The following is a 17,956-nucleotide window of genomic DNA, read 5'->3' on the forward strand; positions in this document are numbered from 1 at the left end:
GAGAGTGAGGCACCCGGGACTCAGCACTCTTTGGGTCCCTCTGAAGTTTGTGCTTCCAGGATATTTCCTCTGGGTCATGATCAAACCCTGAGTAGTTGATCTTCCAGTCACAGTGATCAGGTCTGTTGCTCTGTGATGAGCAAGTTGGAGCAGCCCCTTGCCCTGCCTTCAAGATGATGGTGGGGTGCCTCTCTTGTCCTCTCTGGTGAGACTCTTCCTCTGGGCTCCCTGTGAAGTCCCTGCTGTCAGTGCTTAGCCAGGCGCTGAAATGGTGAGACAAAGGTTGGAGCAGTCTCTCCTGCTGCAGTGGTGATGCATAACCTGGGTCCGGTAATCTCTCCCTGCTGCTTCTTCTTTGAAAGACTTGTCTGTTTAAAAAATGGTGCTCAACTTCTGTGCCCTGGGAAGCACCAGGGACCAAGCAGAGAAGCTCCAGCACCAGCTGTTGTTCCAGGAGGGCCCTGGCCACTTGCTCACGAGCCCCCACTTAGTCAGTTTCTCCCAGCGTTTTCTTCCCAGGAGGAGTTTTGTTAATTTTTTTAAATGGTGCTTGACTTCTGCATCCTGGGAATTGCTAGGGTCCAAGCTGAGCTACTGCAGCACCAGTCACTGCACCAGGAAAGCCCTAGTTGCAAGCTCCCGAGCCCTCACTCAGTTAATCACTCAAAGCCCACTTACAAGCCCACTCACTCACCAGCATGTATTCAAAATTTTCCATACACTCAATCACTCACACTGGGACTTGCATAATTCAACTGCCTTCGCCGCCATCTTCCTGACCTCCTGTGTTCAAATTGTGGTGCAATTAGTATCAAATGCTTGACTGTCTTCCTTTTTTATGTAAAAATGTGTCTGATAATATCTTCTCCACATGGATTTCTGAAGGGTGCACTTGGCTGCCCAGCCTGGGTGGATGCAGCAGCATTCCTTGCAGCCCTTCCTGTGAGGTGTGACTGGGGGCTGCAGGGCACCCCTCACCTTGCACCCTGTGTCTGCAACCTGAACTGGTGCTAGAGAACGTGCTGCTTTTGTTCCATTCTGCTACCACCGCATCACTCCATACATGTTTATACTTCAGTCACCTTCAAAGGAGACTTTGTTTAATGCAATACAACTATCAAGATGCTTTTCTCACTGCTCAAAACAGTTTTTGAACTTGTCAATTTTGATGCCTTTTAGTGATTATGCTGTTTTTTGTTTCACCTCTTTCACATTAGCAAAACTTTTCTTTTTGAGGAATTTTCCATCTGGATAAACAAAAAAAAGTCACTTGAGGTGAGATCAGGTGAATGGAGGGGTGAGGCATGGGAGTTATACTGTTTGGGGTTAAAAAAACCAGTGTGGGCAGGTACATTCATAAGTCATCCATCGTGAAATGGGTAAACACAACAAAATAATATTTTTTAAAAAATTCACTGAAGCCTAATGCAGCCTCTCACTACAATGCTAGCTGGTACATGGACACGGATGGGTTCCTAGAACACTTGCCTAGCAGGGGAAGCCTATACTACAAAGGGCCCACTTTCCAAAAAATAATTTCAGGATTTTTTTGTCTCCCCTCTCATAAGAAAACCTCCTTGAGCCCTCTGGCATCCTAATCCCACAGGAGACAGTGATCCAACACACACACACAACAAATGCTACTACAGTCTACATCTGAGAAAGCTATATACAAAAATTCCCTATAACCAAGGAACTCAGGCACAACTGTTATCACTGGAAGTACCAGAGCTGAAGCTAAATGAGGATAAACTATACACATTAAAGTCATATGCCTAAGGGCTGAAAATTGAATAAAAGGCAAATCAAACACTAATACAAAGAAATTTTCTACCCAAATGAGAAGGAACCAGAAAATAATCCTAATACTATGAAAAAACAACTTTCTAACTCCCCCCAAAAAACTACACTAGCTCTTCAGCAATGAATTCCAACCAAAATGAAATCTTAGAATTTTCAGATAAATAACTCAAAAGGATAATAATTAAATTGCTCAATGAGATACAAGAGAAAATTTAAAAGCAATATAAATAAATGTTACAACAAAACAAAACTTCAGGATATGAATGAAAAATTATCCAAAGAGATAAATACTTTTAAAAAGCCGAGCTTCTGGAAATGAAAGACTTATTTAAGAAAGTACAAAACACAGTGGAAAGTTTTACCAGTAGACTACACCAAGTAAAAAGGGATTTTAGAACTTGAAGGCAAGGCTTTCAAATTAACCCAATCAGACAAAAATAAAGAAAAAATAATCAAGAGAATGAAACAAATCTCCAAGAAATATGGGATTATGTAAAACATCCAAAACATCCAAACCTAAGAATCATAGGTGTCTGAGGAAGAAAAGAAAGCAACAGTTTTGAAAAACTTATTTGAGGGAGGAGAGGCAAGATGGTGATGGAACAGGTCAGAGTGTGAGAGTCTCTGCAAAAGAGAGTGTCCATAAAGACTCTCTGTGTAAGTGAGTATGTGCTGGTGGCTGAGTAAAAGTCTGTCTAAGGGGAGATTCGGATTCATGTACCTGGGGCTCTCTTCCAGAGGTGACTGCAACCCATCACTGCCCTGAGATTGGCATCCCCCACATGCAGGATTGTCTGCCATTCTCAGGGCTCTCTTGAGAAGCAGCAGCAGAGAACACCTTCTTCTCATCACCTGGCACCTGGCACCTGGCACCTGGCCCATGTCATCACTTGTGGCAGCAGACTAGGCATAAGCAGCAGGAACCGTGGAGAAGGCAGGGCATGGAAATCTGGAACAGAGTCCTGCCAGTGGTGAGGAGACACTTACCAGCACCATCTTCTCTGTCCCAGGACTGCACAGAGACCTGCATTGTCCTACTCAGCTCTGTCCAACCTCCAACCTGGGACCCAGAGACTATCTCCTCATCAGACTCAGAGAGGCAGACAGCACTCTCCCATGCTGGGACAGGCACAGACACGTCAAATCAGAGTGGGAGGCTTGACAGCAGCAGCAGATAAGTTGGGTGAGTCCAGATTGGATCCATCCCCCTCCCACAGTAGTCCATGGGGCATCTGACCCACACTGAGAGCAACCCTGTCAGCATGTGCTGAGAGTGAAGAGGATGGGCTGGAGACGAGAACCACTCCTTAATGCAGTGATAGTAGCCAAAAGTGGTGGTGGCAGCCAAAAGGGACCTGGAGTTACAGAAATGGCCACAGAGGTAGTGTTTTTGTTTGTTTGTTCATTTTTAGTTTTGCTTTTGTTCTTCTTTCTATTTTTGTTTACGTTTTGGTACATGTTTTGTTTCTGTTATTTTAAATTGGTTTTTTTTACATTATCTGTTTGTGTATGGGTATTTTTGAGAGTAAGTACATCAACAGGGGTTTTAGTTTGTTTGCATGATTGGCTGTATGTTTTACTTTATTTTTGTTTTTTTCTGTCTTTGTTTCCCTGTTTATTTATTAGTTGGTATGCCTGTCTTCTCCTTCTCCTCCTCCTCCTCCTCCTCCTCATTCTCCTTCTCCTCTCCACTTCTTTTATTATTCCTCCTTCCTTTTTTCATTCTTTTTCTTTTTCTTATCTCATTTTTCTTTCAGGGGTCAAACATAATTCCCCACTGGATGGACAGATTGTAAGGCAGTTGGAAGTGGGTTCCAGGAGGTCCATACATCTGTCACTGGATACTGGGATATGCAGACAGCTGAATCACAGCTCCCCCCTTAATCAAATCTCAAAACTGAAAAAAACACAAGCCCCCACCCCCAGTCCAGCATCAAAATTGAGATTTCTGACATCACACAATCTCCCCAGGTTGAAACAAGAAGAAATTGTGACACTAAATAGACCAGTAACAATTGGGGAAATCAACTATGTCATAAGAAAACTACCCACAAAAAAAAGCCATGGACCAAATGGCTTTTCCAGGGGATTTACATATGGAAGAATAGGAGGTTGAGCAAACAGAAGCAAAAGCTATACCCCATCACAGAACAAAAGAATTAAAGAAGAGGTAAAAAAAAAAAAGAAGGGGAGGAAAACTTAACACAAATAAATAAAAGCCAAAGGAATAATATGGGTCTCATATCTCTATGAATACACATGAAGAAAATGGAAAGATCGCAAGTAAACAACCTAACAAATCACCTAAGGAAGGTGGAAAAACAAAACCACCAAAATCCTAACTTCAGCAGAAGAATCTCGATCACCAAAATGAAAGGACACATTTGGGACATAGAAGACAAAAATGTAATACAAAAAATCAACAAAGTAAAAAGTTGATTCTTGGAAAGGTTAAGCAACATTGATAGACCCCTAGCTAGACTGACTAAGAAAAAGAGTAAAAGATGAATAAACAAATCAGAAATGCAAAAGATCAAGGCACAACTGACTCCAAAGAAATATAAAAGTTTGACTTCCGGCAAGATGGCAACGGGGCAGCTTGGTCTGTGAGACCCTCCATGAGAGAGAACACACATTAAAAACTGTAACTCTCTCCCAGGGGCTGCAGCTCCCATAGTCAGCAGCCTGCTCTTCACACAGAGCTCAGCTGCAGCCACAGCTCAAACACCTCAGTAGTCTGGGCTGCAGCTGCAGCCATCACCCAGCCCACACCTGGGTCATCCCAGGAATTCAGACCATGAAGCCCCTACAAGCACTATCTACTGAGATTGCTGCCACTGCCACTGGCACTGCCATGCCCCGCCCCTCGCCTGGAGCCAAGATCGTGGAGCTCCTTCAATGTACCGCAAGGGAGCTGCCTACACTGCCACTACCATTGCCTGCTCCCTCCCATCCTGGGTGGCCTCCAACTTCCACCATCCTGGCCTGCATCACTTGCCAGTCTCCAGCTGCTGTGAATAAAGATGAACTAGAGTGGTGAGATAGCACCACCTCCTGGGGATCCAAGGTAACAACATCAAAATGGGAAAGAAAGAAGCTCTTCCCCCTTGATGAATAGAAACAGGAAATTTGAGTGATAGAGTGGGCAGGGAGTCCAGATCTGAAACACTCTCCACAGCAGGCCATGGGCAGTTGATCTTACAGTGAACAAATCGACCAACCAGCAAAGAAATCTAGAAATCAGAGCTGAAAGGACATTGGACTTAAAGGAAAAGTCTCAGAGTGTGGTTGGTTGGTTCTGTTAGTTTACTGACTTTATTCTATTCCTTTTGTTTTGTTTTGTTTTGTTCTTTTGTGGTTTTGTTTGTTTGTTTGTTTTGTTTTGTTTCTCTGTAAAACCCATCTTTGTATAGAGGAATAACACACCAATAAGGAGGTTGGTTAGCTTGTATGTTAGTATCATGATATATTTTACTTTTTTCGTATGATTGTTAGTTTGTAGTCATGGTTATTGTTTTACTTTTTACGTGTTTCAGTCTTTGTGTCTTTTTTCATTTGATAGTCAGTACGCTTGTCTGTTTTCCCTCTTACTCCTCTCTCTTCCCCCACTGCCTGCTCCATTCTCTTCCCTCTGTTAACCTCATTTTGCTTTCAGGGAGTAAACCTACAACCTCACTGCATGGACAAATTCCAAGGCAGTGGGAAGTGGGTTTCAGATTATTCATACACCTGTCAGTGGATACCAGGATCTGCAGATAGAATTTGAATCGCAGCTCCCCCCTTAATTAAATTTCAAAACTGAAAAAAGGACCACCCCCAATTTACAGTCCAACTCCAGAATTGAACAAAGCAAGAGGACATACATAAGGAATAGGAGATTGAACAAACAGAAGTGAAAGCAACTCCTCCACCCCTGAACAACTGAATTAAAGAAGATGGGGAAGTGGAGGGTAGGGAAAAGTAGGGAGGAAAAATCTGCACAAATGAAGAAAAACCAAGAGAAGACTATAGGTCTCACACAGACCCTGGGAGGTCAGAAACTGAGAAAACAGACTTCGGAACACAATGAAGGGGCCCCAGAATGACTGGTCACATGCAATAAACCCAGACATCAAGACATTAATAGAGAAAATTTTAAAAATTGAGGGGAGACAAGAGGAAAATAGGAAGGAGCTGATAACAGAAACAAATACCAGTAAAGAATACTGTGATGGAAATAAATAACAAACTAATAAACATGGAAAGCAGAATTAGCCAAGGAGAAGAAAGAATCTCAGAGCTTGAAGACCAAAATACAAACTAACCCAAACTCTCAGAAACATAGAAAAGAAGCTTTAAAAGACAGAACACAACCTTCAAGAGATGAACGATTACTTCAAGAGACTGAACCTAAGAGTAATTGGCCTTCCTGAGGCAGAGAGAGAGAGAGAGAGAGAGAGAGAGAGAGAGAGAGAGAGACAGAGGCCACACTAAACAAACATTTCATGAAATCATTCAAGAAAACTTCCCTCAACTCATCAGTGATACAAAAATTGAAACACAAGAGATTCAGAGAACCCCTGCAAGACAACAAATGAGAAGACCAACTCCCAGACACATAATCATTTGCCAAAACAAAGTAGGTATAAAAGAAAAAATCCTAAAGGCAGCAAGAGAAAAAGGTCAGAATACCTACGAGGGAGGACCATTTAGAATAGCAGCAGATTTATCTACAGAAAGCCTTCAGGCCAGGAAAGCTTGGAGCCCAATCTTCAAAGTTCTCAAAGATAAACAATCTCAACCAAGAATAACCTACCCAGACAAGCTAAGCTTCCTCAGTGAGGGAGAATCAAAATCTTCTCAGATATCCAATCCCTAAGATCCTATGCAGCCTCCAGACTACCTCTACAAGAAATACTTAAGAAAATATTAAACACAGAAGAAAAGGAGAAAAGAATGACCATGTTCTTCACAAGAGTACAGGGAAAAGATGGGAAACACACAGGAGCCAACCCTAAAAACAAAAGAAAGACAACAAACAGGAACAACAACAAAACTCTGTAAGAACCTTATGATAGGGATCAACGCTCACATTTTAATAATTAGCCTGAATGCGAATGGACTAAATGCATCACTGAAAAGACATAGAAAGGCAAAATGGATAAAATATCACCAGGCAAGAATTTATTGCCTTCAAGAGACTCACCTCACTAGAACGGACGCTCACAGACTCAAAGTAAGAGGATGGAAAACAAATTTTCAGGAGAACAGAAGAAAAAAGAAAGGAGAAGTCACAATCTTAATCTCAGACAAAATACCCTTTAAGCTATGAAAAGTTAAAAAAGATACAGAAGGCCACTGCATATTGATAAAAGGTTCAATCCATCAAGAAATATCCATCCTAAGCATATACGCACCCAACATAGGAGCGCCAACTTTCATAAAGCAGCTTCTAGGTAAACAAAAAAGATACTGACTCCAACTCTATCATAGCTGAGGACTTCAATACCCCACTCACAACCCTAGACAGATCCTGAGGACAAAAAATCAGCAACAAGATCTGGAACCTCAAAGTGACTCCTGACCAAATGAACTAATTGATACCTACAGAACACTCCACCCAATGACCACAGAATATACATTCTACTCATCACTGCATGGAATGTACTCTAAGATTGATGACATACTTGGTCATAAATCAAGCATAAACAAATTTCAAAAAATCGAAATCTTGCCATACACCTTCTCAGACCACAGTGAAATAAAAATAAACATCAACAAGATTCCACCCAAAACCACAAGGACATGGACACTAAATAGCATGATGCTAAACAACTCCTGGGTCAATGATGAAATCAAAACAGAGATTAAAAGATACCTGGAAACAAAAAAAATATGAAGAAACATCTTACCAAAATCTCTGGGATGCCATGAAAGCACTAGCAAGAGGGGAATTCATATCTCTACAAACGCAAATGAAGAAAATGGAAGGATCACAAATCAAAAGCCTAACAAGTCACCTAAGGAATATGGAAAAGCAAGACCACCAAAACCCTAACTTCAGCAGAAGAATCCAGATCACCAAAATAAAAGACCAAATCCAGGAAACAGAAGAAAAAAAGATTTTAAAAAATCAATGAAACAAAAAGCTGGTTCCTTGAAAGAATAAACAAGATCAATGGTCCCCTAGCTAGACTGTCCAAGAAATGAGAGAAAAAGCCCAAACAAACACAATAAGATGCACAAAAGATGAAGTCACATCTGACCCTGAAGAAATACAAAAGATCATTAGAGACTACTATGTACACTTGTATGGAAACAAACTTGAAAACCTCAAGGAAATGGAGGACTTTCTGACATCACACAACTTGAAACAAGAAGAAATCAAGACCCTAAGTAGACCAATAACAATCAAGGAAATTGACTATGTAATAAGAAAACTACCTAACAAAAAAGCCCTGGAGCAGATGGCTTTCCAGCAGAATTATATCAGACATTTAAGAAGGAGCTGATACCAATCCTACTGAAAGTATTCCAGGCAATTGAGAAAGATGGAACTCTCCCCAAATCATTTTATGAAGCTAACATCACATTGATACCCAAGCCAGGTAAAGACCCAACAAAGAAACAGAACTACAGGCCAATATCTTTGATGAACATAGATGCTAAAATTCTCCACAAGATCCTAGCAAACAGGATCCAACAACACATCTCAAAAATCATCCATCATGACCAAGTAGGCTTCATCCCTGGGATGCAAGACTGGTTCAACAGTTGCAAAACCATAAATATAATTAAATACATCAGTAGATGTCAAAACAAAAACCACATGATTATATCATTAGATGCAGAAGAAGCTTTTGATAAAATACAACACTCCTTCTTGACTAAAAACCCTCGAACATCTAGGCATACATGAAACATACTTCAAAATAGTAAAAGCCATCTACAAGAAACCCATAGTCAGCATACTCCTAAACAGACAAAAAGTGAAACTATTTCCCTTGAAAACTGGAACAAGATAAGGATGCCCACTCTCACCCCTTGTTCAATATAGCATTGGAAGTCCTGGATAGAGCAATTAGAAAAGAGAAGGTGATCAGGGGTATCCAAATAGGAAAAGAGGAAGTCAAGTTATCTCTTTGCAAACAACATGATTGTGTACCTTGAAAACCCTAGAGATTCTGTGAAAAACCTCCTTGCACTGATAAAGGACTTTGGCAAAGTCTCAGTGTATAAAATAACTGTTCAAAAGACAATTGCATTTCTTTACACTAATAATAAACAAACAGAAACCCAAATAAAAAGCACCACCCCATTCACAATAGCCACACACAAAAAATGAAATACCTTGGTATCTTCCTAACCAGAGATGTGAAAGACCTTTACAATGAAAACTACAAAACACTGCTCAAATAAATCAAAGATGACACAAACAAGTGGAAAAATATTCCATGCTCATGGATTGGAAGAATCAACATTGTGAAGATGTCCATCTTACCTAAGGTAATCTACAGATTTAATGCCATACCCATCAAATTGCCAGCAACATTCTTCTCAGATCTAGAAAAAACTACAGGAATTCATATGGAAACACAAATGACCAAGAATAGCCAGAACAATCCCCAGCAAAAAAAACAAAGCAGGAAGTATCACACTTCCAGACTTTAAACTTTACTTTAAAGCAACAATAATCAAAAGAGCTTAGTATTGGTAAAAGAACAAGCATATAGGCCAATGGAATAGAATTGAGATTCCAGAAGCAAAACCTCAATTTCTCAAATACTCATCTTTGACAAAGCCTCCAACAACAACCACTGGGGAGAGGACAATCTATTCAGTAAATGGTGCTGGGAAAACTGGCTGACTACATGTGGAAGATTCAAACAAGACCCCTATCTATCCCCATACACAAAAATTAACTCTAAATGGATCAGAGACCTAAATGTAAAACCTCAAACCATAAGAACTTTAGAAAATGCAGGACACACCCTTATGGAAGTGAATTGGCATCCAATTCCTGGGCAAAACCGAAGTGCCCAGGCCATAAGAGATAAGATAGACAAGTGGGACCTCATTAAACTGACAAGCTTCTGCAAAACCAAAGAAAACACCAAGAGAGCAGGGAGACAGCCCACAGACTGGGAAAAAATATTTGCTAACTCCATGTCTGCCAAAGGCCTAACATCAAGGATCTACAAGGAACTCAAGCGTGCTCAAAAGAAAAAAACAAACAACCCCATTACAAAGTGGGCAAAAGATATGAACAGATACTTCTTGAAGACATAGGAGACGCCAACATATACATGAAGAAATGCTCAACCTCACTAGTCATCAAGGCGATGCAAATTAAAACTACACTGAGATACCACCTAACTCCAGTGAGAATGGCCATTATCAATAACAAAAAATAACAGATGCTGGAGAGGATGTGGTGAAAGGGTACACTTCTACACTGTTGGTGAGAGTATAAACTAGTGCAGCCTCTGTGGAAAGCAGTGTGGCGATTCCTAAAAGCTCTAAATATTGACCTCCCATATGACCCTGCAAGTCCCCTACTGGGAATATACCCTGAAGAACTCAAATCATTCTATGAAGAAGATACCGGCACATGTATGTTTATCACAGCATTGTTCACAATAACAAGATCATGGAACCAACCATACTGTCCATCAAAAGAGGACTGGATTTTAAAAATGTGGTACATATAAACGATGGAATACTACACAGCCATAAAAAAGAACAAAATCATGAATTTCGCAGCAACTTGGATGGAATTGGAGTTTATAATACTGAGTGATCTATCGCAGAAGCAAAGATCTGAGTACCACATGTCCTCACTCATAAATGGACCTTGAACAACTACCGTAATACTATAAGAAAAGGATTGACAGTGGGAAACTATGGGGGGGGTAGGGAGGGGAAGGGAGGTGGGACTAACGATAGTCAATATCTGTCTGGGGATGGGGAGACACCCCTTATTAAAAAGGGTGCCTGAACGATGCACATTTGTATACCAAACCCTTAACTGTACCCCACAATTTTATAATAAAAAATGTTTTAAAAAAAGAATATATATATCATTTAAAATTTTTAATTGGCACACAATAATTTCACATATTCACGGGGCACACAGTCATGTTTTGATACATAAAATGTAGAGTGATCAGTGAATAATTACCATATCCATCATCTCAAATGTTTATCCTTCCTTTGTGTAAGGAATTCAATATCTTCGTTCTAGCTATTTGAAACTGCATATTATTGTGACCTAGTAATCCTAAAATGGTATAGAACACTAGAACATATTCCTCCTATCTAGCTACAATTTTGTATCCTTTAACAAATGTCTCCCTAATCTCTCCCTTCCTCCTGCCCTTCCCAGCCTCAAGTATCCTCTGTTCTACTTTTCACTTCATGAGATCAACTGTTTTTAGCTTCTACATATGCATGAGAACATGTTCTGCTTAACTTTCTGTTCCTGGCTTATTTCACTTAACACAGTATCCTCCAGTTATATCAATGTTGCTATGAATGACAAGATTTCATTCTTTTTTATGACTGAATAGTATTCCATGGTGTATATACACCACATTTTCTTTATTCATTCATCCGTGTTGGAAACCTCAGTTCCACAGCATTCCTTTACTAGACTTCCAAGACATCAGCCTATGTGCTCAGGATACCCAGACAACCTACAAGCCATGCTTTCTGTGTCCTACTCCTCAGAGACTACCTGTGATGGGGAGGGATGAAGTGTCCATCACTAGGATTCCGGAGGTCTCAACACCATTCATTCACAGTAGGAGGCTGAGGGTGGCCAACATACCTCTGGATTGAGTTCCCCTCAATTCAACCCTCAAAACGCTAAAATGGGAACACAAAAGGGCACAGTCACTTTGACAACTAGTCTGGCAGTTTCTTAAAAAGTAAAATGCAAACCTACCATATGACCCACTAATCCTACTCATAGCTTTTTACCCAGAGGAAATGAAAAGTTATATTCATACAAACCCCCCAAACCAAGTTTTATGTTTTTATTTTTGAATCAGAGTCTTACTGTCGCTCAGGCTGGAGGGCAGTGGCATGACTATGGCTCACCACAACCTTGACCTCCTGGGTTCACATGATCCTTCTACCTAAGCCTCCCAAGTACTGGGACTTAAGGCATATGCCACCATGCCAGGCTAATTTTTTTTTTATTTTTGTAGAGATGAGGTCTCACTATGTTGCGTAGGCTGGTCTTGAACTCCTGGGCTCAGGTGATCCTCTCATCCCAGCCTTCCAAATTGCTGGGATTACAGGTGTGAGCTACCACACCCAGCCCAAAAGTAAGTGTTTATATTGTCTTTATTCATAATCTCCCCAAACTGGAAACAACCCAAATAAGTACATCCATAGAGTGGAATAGGAACTACTAATACACACAACACGAAAGACCCTCCGACGCATTATATTGAGCAAAAGAAGTCAAGGTCAAAAGGCTTCAGACTGTATTTTTCCATTTAGTGACATTTTGGAAGAGGCATAACTACAGGGATAGAAAAACGTATTTGCCAGTTACCGGAGTAGGGGAGAGGGTGATTTTAGAGATATTGGAACTGTTCTAAATTCTGATTGTGGTGGTGATTAACAACTGTATTTGTCAAAAATCAAGGAACGTGTGCCAAAAAGAAATTATGAAGAGAAGTTATATAACTTCCTTCTGCACATCTTGAGTCCCTGCAACCACTCACGTGGAGGGTGCAGCCCCCAGAGGCCGATAACAGAATTTCTGCAGAGAAGGTAAGTGGATGCTTGAGGCAGAATTAATGAAAACAAACAAAATAAAACACATGAACAAAACAGCAAAACTTTAAATAAAGACTTGATCCAACCCTGAACTTGTATCTTTAGCCTCATTGGCTACAACCTCATCCCAGCCCTGGTAAATCTTTATTTACAAATATGGCTGAGCAGATGCAGTTTGCTGGCATGATTTTTTAAAATATTGCATTGAGAGATGTGGGGGGTGGGGTGGGGGAGGAGTTAAAAAATAAAATAAAGTATTGCATTGAAGGATTCTTTATCTTAATGACTGAGTTCTTGTGCTCCCTTCTATTTTGCTCTTGGTGTGTCACCTGGCTTTAGTTTCTGCCCTACTTGAGTAACTATTTGGAGAGAAGAAAAGAGAGACCTGATTGATTGGCACCCTGAGAGAGTGGAGCAAGCCCTGCGTGGCTTACTGACGATGGGTTTCAGACCTGGCCGCCTACCATCCTAGCAGCCACCTACCTTCAGAGCAGAGCCCTCCTGCCCCCAGGGCGGTCACCTTGGTTTACGCTGGAAAACAGGGTACACTCCTGGAGTCAGCAGGGACCTCCGAGTGAGCTGAATCCCAACTCTTTCACTTGGAAGACCTGGGCCCTTGTGCGTTTCTTCATATCTGGAAAGGAAACAATGCTACCCAACTTGCAAGGATGTTTTTAAGGACTATCTATGATGCCTCACATTGGTATTGCACAGCAGGAAGCACTTAATAAACAGGAAATATTAATATTTGAATGTCTGATGTGTGTCTCTGCCAAAATCACTCATACAATGAACGGTTCACATTTTAAAAAGTAAAGACCAGCAACATCAACAATCTGAATGACAAAAACAAAACATAGTGTATTATCCACTTGGGGATCCAGGAGCTCTGGGGAAGTAGAGAGGGAGGCAGGGCAGAAGTAACTAGAAGCTTAGTGGCTGCTGACTTGGAAGGTCTCCCTAGGAAACATGTTTTCTCTGTCTTGCCTAATTCTCTGCACAAGTGGACATTTGCATTCAGAAAAAAACTCCATATGGACACTGGAATTCCAGAGTTTAAAGAGACAAGAGGGAACTCAAGTAAGGGGCATTGCTGGGGCCCTTTAGACCCCCTGGCCTCTTGGACACGCTTCTCTTTCTGAGGAATCAGAGTTGAACTCCAACCTTCAAGGCCTTTTGCGACCGAGGGGCATCAGTCCTGGATCTAGCAGAAGTTCTTCTATTCTGTGACATGAGACGATCACTTGCCTGGTTCAGAACTGAGGCAGATGTTTCTGCTGTTATTTCCGCTGGAATTCAATAGAGACGAGCAGGTGGCTAGGGTCAAGCCTCCATCTCACCTGGAAGTGATCCATTCCCCTTCTCTGAGCAAGAGTGTATGATGGTCAAAGTCGATAATGAGAAAAACTATTCTGTTTTGGTATGGGGTGGATTGTGAAGGAGAAAGCAGAGATGGGTTCACTTATTCAAAACCTTTATTGAGGGCTCACTATGTACTCGTCTTTTAATCACTGAGTACACCATAGTGAGCAAAGTAGACAAAGCCTTGCTCTCAAGAAACAAATTCGAGAAGCAGGAGATTGTGCTGGGCAGATATGGCCCTTCCAAGATGTCCATAGCCTAGTCCCTGGAACCTGTGAATGTGTTGTATCCTGTGGCAAGGGAAAACTAAATCACAGATACTATTAAAGTTGCTAATCAGCTGACTGTAAAATATGACGATTATCCTGGTTTATCTAGGTGAGCCCAACAAAGTCACAAGAGTCCTTGAATGGGGAGGAAGGAGACAGATGAGCCAGAAGCAGAGAGATGGCGTCATGAGAAAGAGTCAAGCTGCCTTAGCCGGCTTTGAAGATCAAAGAGGGCCACAAGATGCTAGCAACCCCTAGAAGCCCAAAGAGACAAGGAAATAGATTCTCCCCAAGAATCTCCAGAAAGAATGCAACCTCATTGACAGTGAGACCCATTTCAGACTTCTGACTCCCAGAACTGTAAGATAGCAAACCTGTGTTTTCAGTCACTAAATTTGTGGTAATTTGCTATGACAGTAATAGGAAATGAATATAGTAATAGATACTAAACAAAATGATGCATGCATGAATGAAATGTCTGAAAACATGAAGCACTAAGATGAAAACTAAAGCAGAGTAAAGAGATGTGGAACGAAGGACTAGAGCCATGGGCGATATAATGGAGTTATGTTTTTGAAACACGAGTCTGTGATCCAGAGAGGTGAGAGTGGTGAGTTTGGAGGCACAGCCACGTGATGTGGTCGCATGCCATGACTGGGGCCCATGGAAGCAGACAGGAATGGGTAGGCTCTTTCATGGGTCTCCCAGTGGCTAAATCATGGAGCTGCATTGGTTGCTCTATGGTACACATGCAACACTCATAAGAGCAGCCTGAAAACTAAGTTTAGTATAAGAAAGACAAACTGACTTAATCATTTAGGCAAGTAACTTGAAAATCCATTAACTTCGTCTCTTATCCACTTGGTCTAATCCATGACTGAGTCATTTCTTTGATTCATGTATTTATGTATTCACTTATTCATTGGTTCATTCATATATTCGTTCATTCAACCAATAAGCATTTCCTGAGCACATTATCAAGCTTTGGGGATCCAGTGGCAAGCAAGACAGTTCTGAGTTCTGACTTCATAGAGCACACTGTTGATTCTGTTCAAGGAGTCTCACTCTGCTGCCCAGGATGGAGTGCAATGGTACACTCATGGCTACTGCAACCTTGACCTGCTGGGCTTAGGTGATCCTTCTACCTCAGCCTTCCAACTAGCTGGAACCATAGGTGTGTGTCACCATGCCCGGCTAATTTTTTTATTTATTGTAGAGATGAGGTCTTGCTATGTTTCCCAGGCTGGTCTTGAACCCCTGGGTTCGGGCAATTCTCTCACCTCTGCCTCCCAAAATGCTGAGATTACAGGCTTGAGCCACTGCACCCGACCGCTATATTGAAAACATTTAACAACCAGTAAGCTTGACCTCCAGCAGTCAAAATGGCCCCCGTCCATTCTTCCCTCTCCAATTCCATTTCTATGGCCTTCTCCTACGACTGAAGTGGTCTTTCAATGAGGTGTCCCCACCTCCAGCCAGGCCTTCTCCAACATTCTTCCAACCACTGTCAAAAGTAATATTTTAAAGAAACAAATCTGCCCCTGTCACTTCCCTGACTAAAAGCTTTCAAAGGCTTCTCATTGTCTACTGGAACAGATCCATCTAGACACTCTATGACGTGGCATATCTCTTATCCCTCCAGGATCCTCTATGCCTGACTTGTCCAAGCTGTCCTCTCAGCTTGAAGTGTGGTGAACTTTTCCCTGCCCAGTCTGTACAGTAAATGTGTGGTGATTGAGAGCACAGGACTCTGAAGCCTAGCAGCCTACCTGTCTTTTTGTCTGTATGTATGTATTGAGGCAAGTTTTCACTCTGTCACCTGGGCTGGAGTGCGGTGGCATGATCCCGGCTCACAGCACCCTTAGCCTCCTGGGCTCAAGTGATTCTCTCATCTCAGCCTTCCAACTTGCTGGGACATATCAACACACATGGCTATTTTTGTAGAGACAAGGTCTCACTATGTTGCCAGGCTGGTCTCAAATTCCTGGGCTCAAGCGATTCTCCAAAAGTGCTGGGATTTACAGGTATGAGCCACTGCACCTGGCCGCTTATATTTATTTAAATGCTGGTTCTGTCATTCTGCCACTCAGTATAGCTGGTGATTTTGGGCAAGCTATGCAACCACTCTGTCTCAGTCCCTCATCTGTAAAATGGGTGTAACAATATGGTAATGAGAACGATCACAGGGTGTTGGTGAGCTAATATATGTGAGCAAAGCACTTAGAACAGTACCTGGCATACAGAAGCAGTTAATAAGTGTCAATTATTTCTGTACCACCCCGATAGTCAGTTTCTCACTGCCCTGCACATATTTCTATAATTGTGATTTTAGAGCTTATTGCATTTATTTATTTTCATGTCAGCTTGGCTGTTCTAGACTGTAAGCTCTTCAAGGTCAAGGTGTCTTCTGATTCAGTCTTGAATCTTCTGGACTTGGCACATTCATTAGTGTATGATAGGTATTGTTCACAATTTATTTGTTGAATGAATATATTTAATAAAATATTTTAAAAGGGTAATAAAAACGGAAATAATCCCGTTATTTTGAGACTGTAAAAAATCTATTATAAGGTAGATAAATCAAATGGAAAAAATATTTTCCATGTACCCTTAAATCTAAGATCTCTTTTAGGCATGTTCAACAAAAGTAAGGCAATCTGGGAATTCTTCATTTTGTATGTTTCTTGGTAGTTGATATAAAATAATTCAGAGATAGAGCTTGTCTTTAAAAATAAGCAAAGCTAGGAATAGTGGCATATACCTGTAGTCCCAGCTATTTAGGAAGCTGAGGCAGGAGGATCACTTGAGGCCAGGAGTTTGAGACTGCAGTGAGCTCTGATCACACCCCTGCACTCTAGCCTGGGAAAATAGCAAGAACTTGTCTCAAAAACAATACAACTAGCAGTTTCCAAAAAAATGTAATGCATGTTTTATTCATATGATGATGAGTAACCTGTATGGCTTACATTTAAAATTTTTTTATTAATAAAAGTAATATGTGTTCTTTGAAGAAAATTGTTAAACAAAATAAGTCTTTGCCTTCAGCTCTGAAATTTGTATTCTTCACTATCCAGGAAGAAAATACAAGATAATGTCCATTTTGCTGCATTCCCCCATATTTTGTTTTACCTTACACAGATATTTAAGGGAGTCTCATTACTTGGTATGAACATTTGAACAGCTCTGTAGTCAGATAACAATATCTGATCTTCACAGAATGAATGAAATTCTTTCTGAGAAGTTCTCAAGTATCAACATCCATGGATGAAGAAGCTACGTTGTAATGGCAATGGGATATGGCCTCCATCTAGAGATTTCAAGCGATTGTAGTCATATGTACTACCCAGGCTGCCATCTTTATCCTGCTGAAGAGATTCTTCAGATAGTTAGAGAAAGGAGTCTGTAGCTTGTGCCAGTCTATAAGGCATAACGTCTCTTCAGATGAGCCACACCACTGCTCACACTTGTTTCTTTATTTTGACCGCTGTGTCAGGATATAATTTTGGACAGCTCCACAGGTCTCACTTACTGCATGAGGCTCTGGTCATCTTAGAAGATCATGGCAATTTTTTCCTTCTCAGACTCTGTCCATGTTGATGTCATCAGTTACTCCATCAAATAATCCCCAGGGCCCTAAAATGGATAAGATCCTCTGTCTAACTCTTGGGAAAATTGCTTAAGGCTTATTTGATCTTCCTTACAGATCTTATCCTATATTACTTTCATTGATTTGAACACCCCTCCCTATCCCC

At 41.2% G+C, this 17,956-nt stretch overlaps 1 protein-coding gene across 1 annotated transcript in view; it reads left to right on the plus strand.

The window, feature by feature from the left end:
• Positions 1–4,600: 4,600 nt before the first annotated feature.
• FUCA2 (alpha-L-fucosidase 2) overlaps positions 4,601–17,956 on the plus strand; it is a 42,373-nt gene continuing 29,017 nt past the window's right edge. Inside the window, exon 1 of the mRNA XM_008072084.2 lies at positions 4,601–4,839. Within this exon, the coding sequence (XP_008070275.2) occupies positions 4,601–4,839 (239 nt within the window). The remainder of the gene's footprint in view (positions 4,840–17,956) is intronic.

This window comes from Carlito syrichta, unplaced genomic scaffold (genome assembly GCF_000164805.1).
Source record: "Carlito syrichta isolate Samal-C Ts95f unplaced genomic scaffold, Tarsius_syrichta-2.0.1 Scaffold314846, whole genome shotgun sequence".
NCBI lineage: Eukaryota > Metazoa > Chordata > Mammalia > Primates > Tarsiidae > Carlito > Carlito syrichta.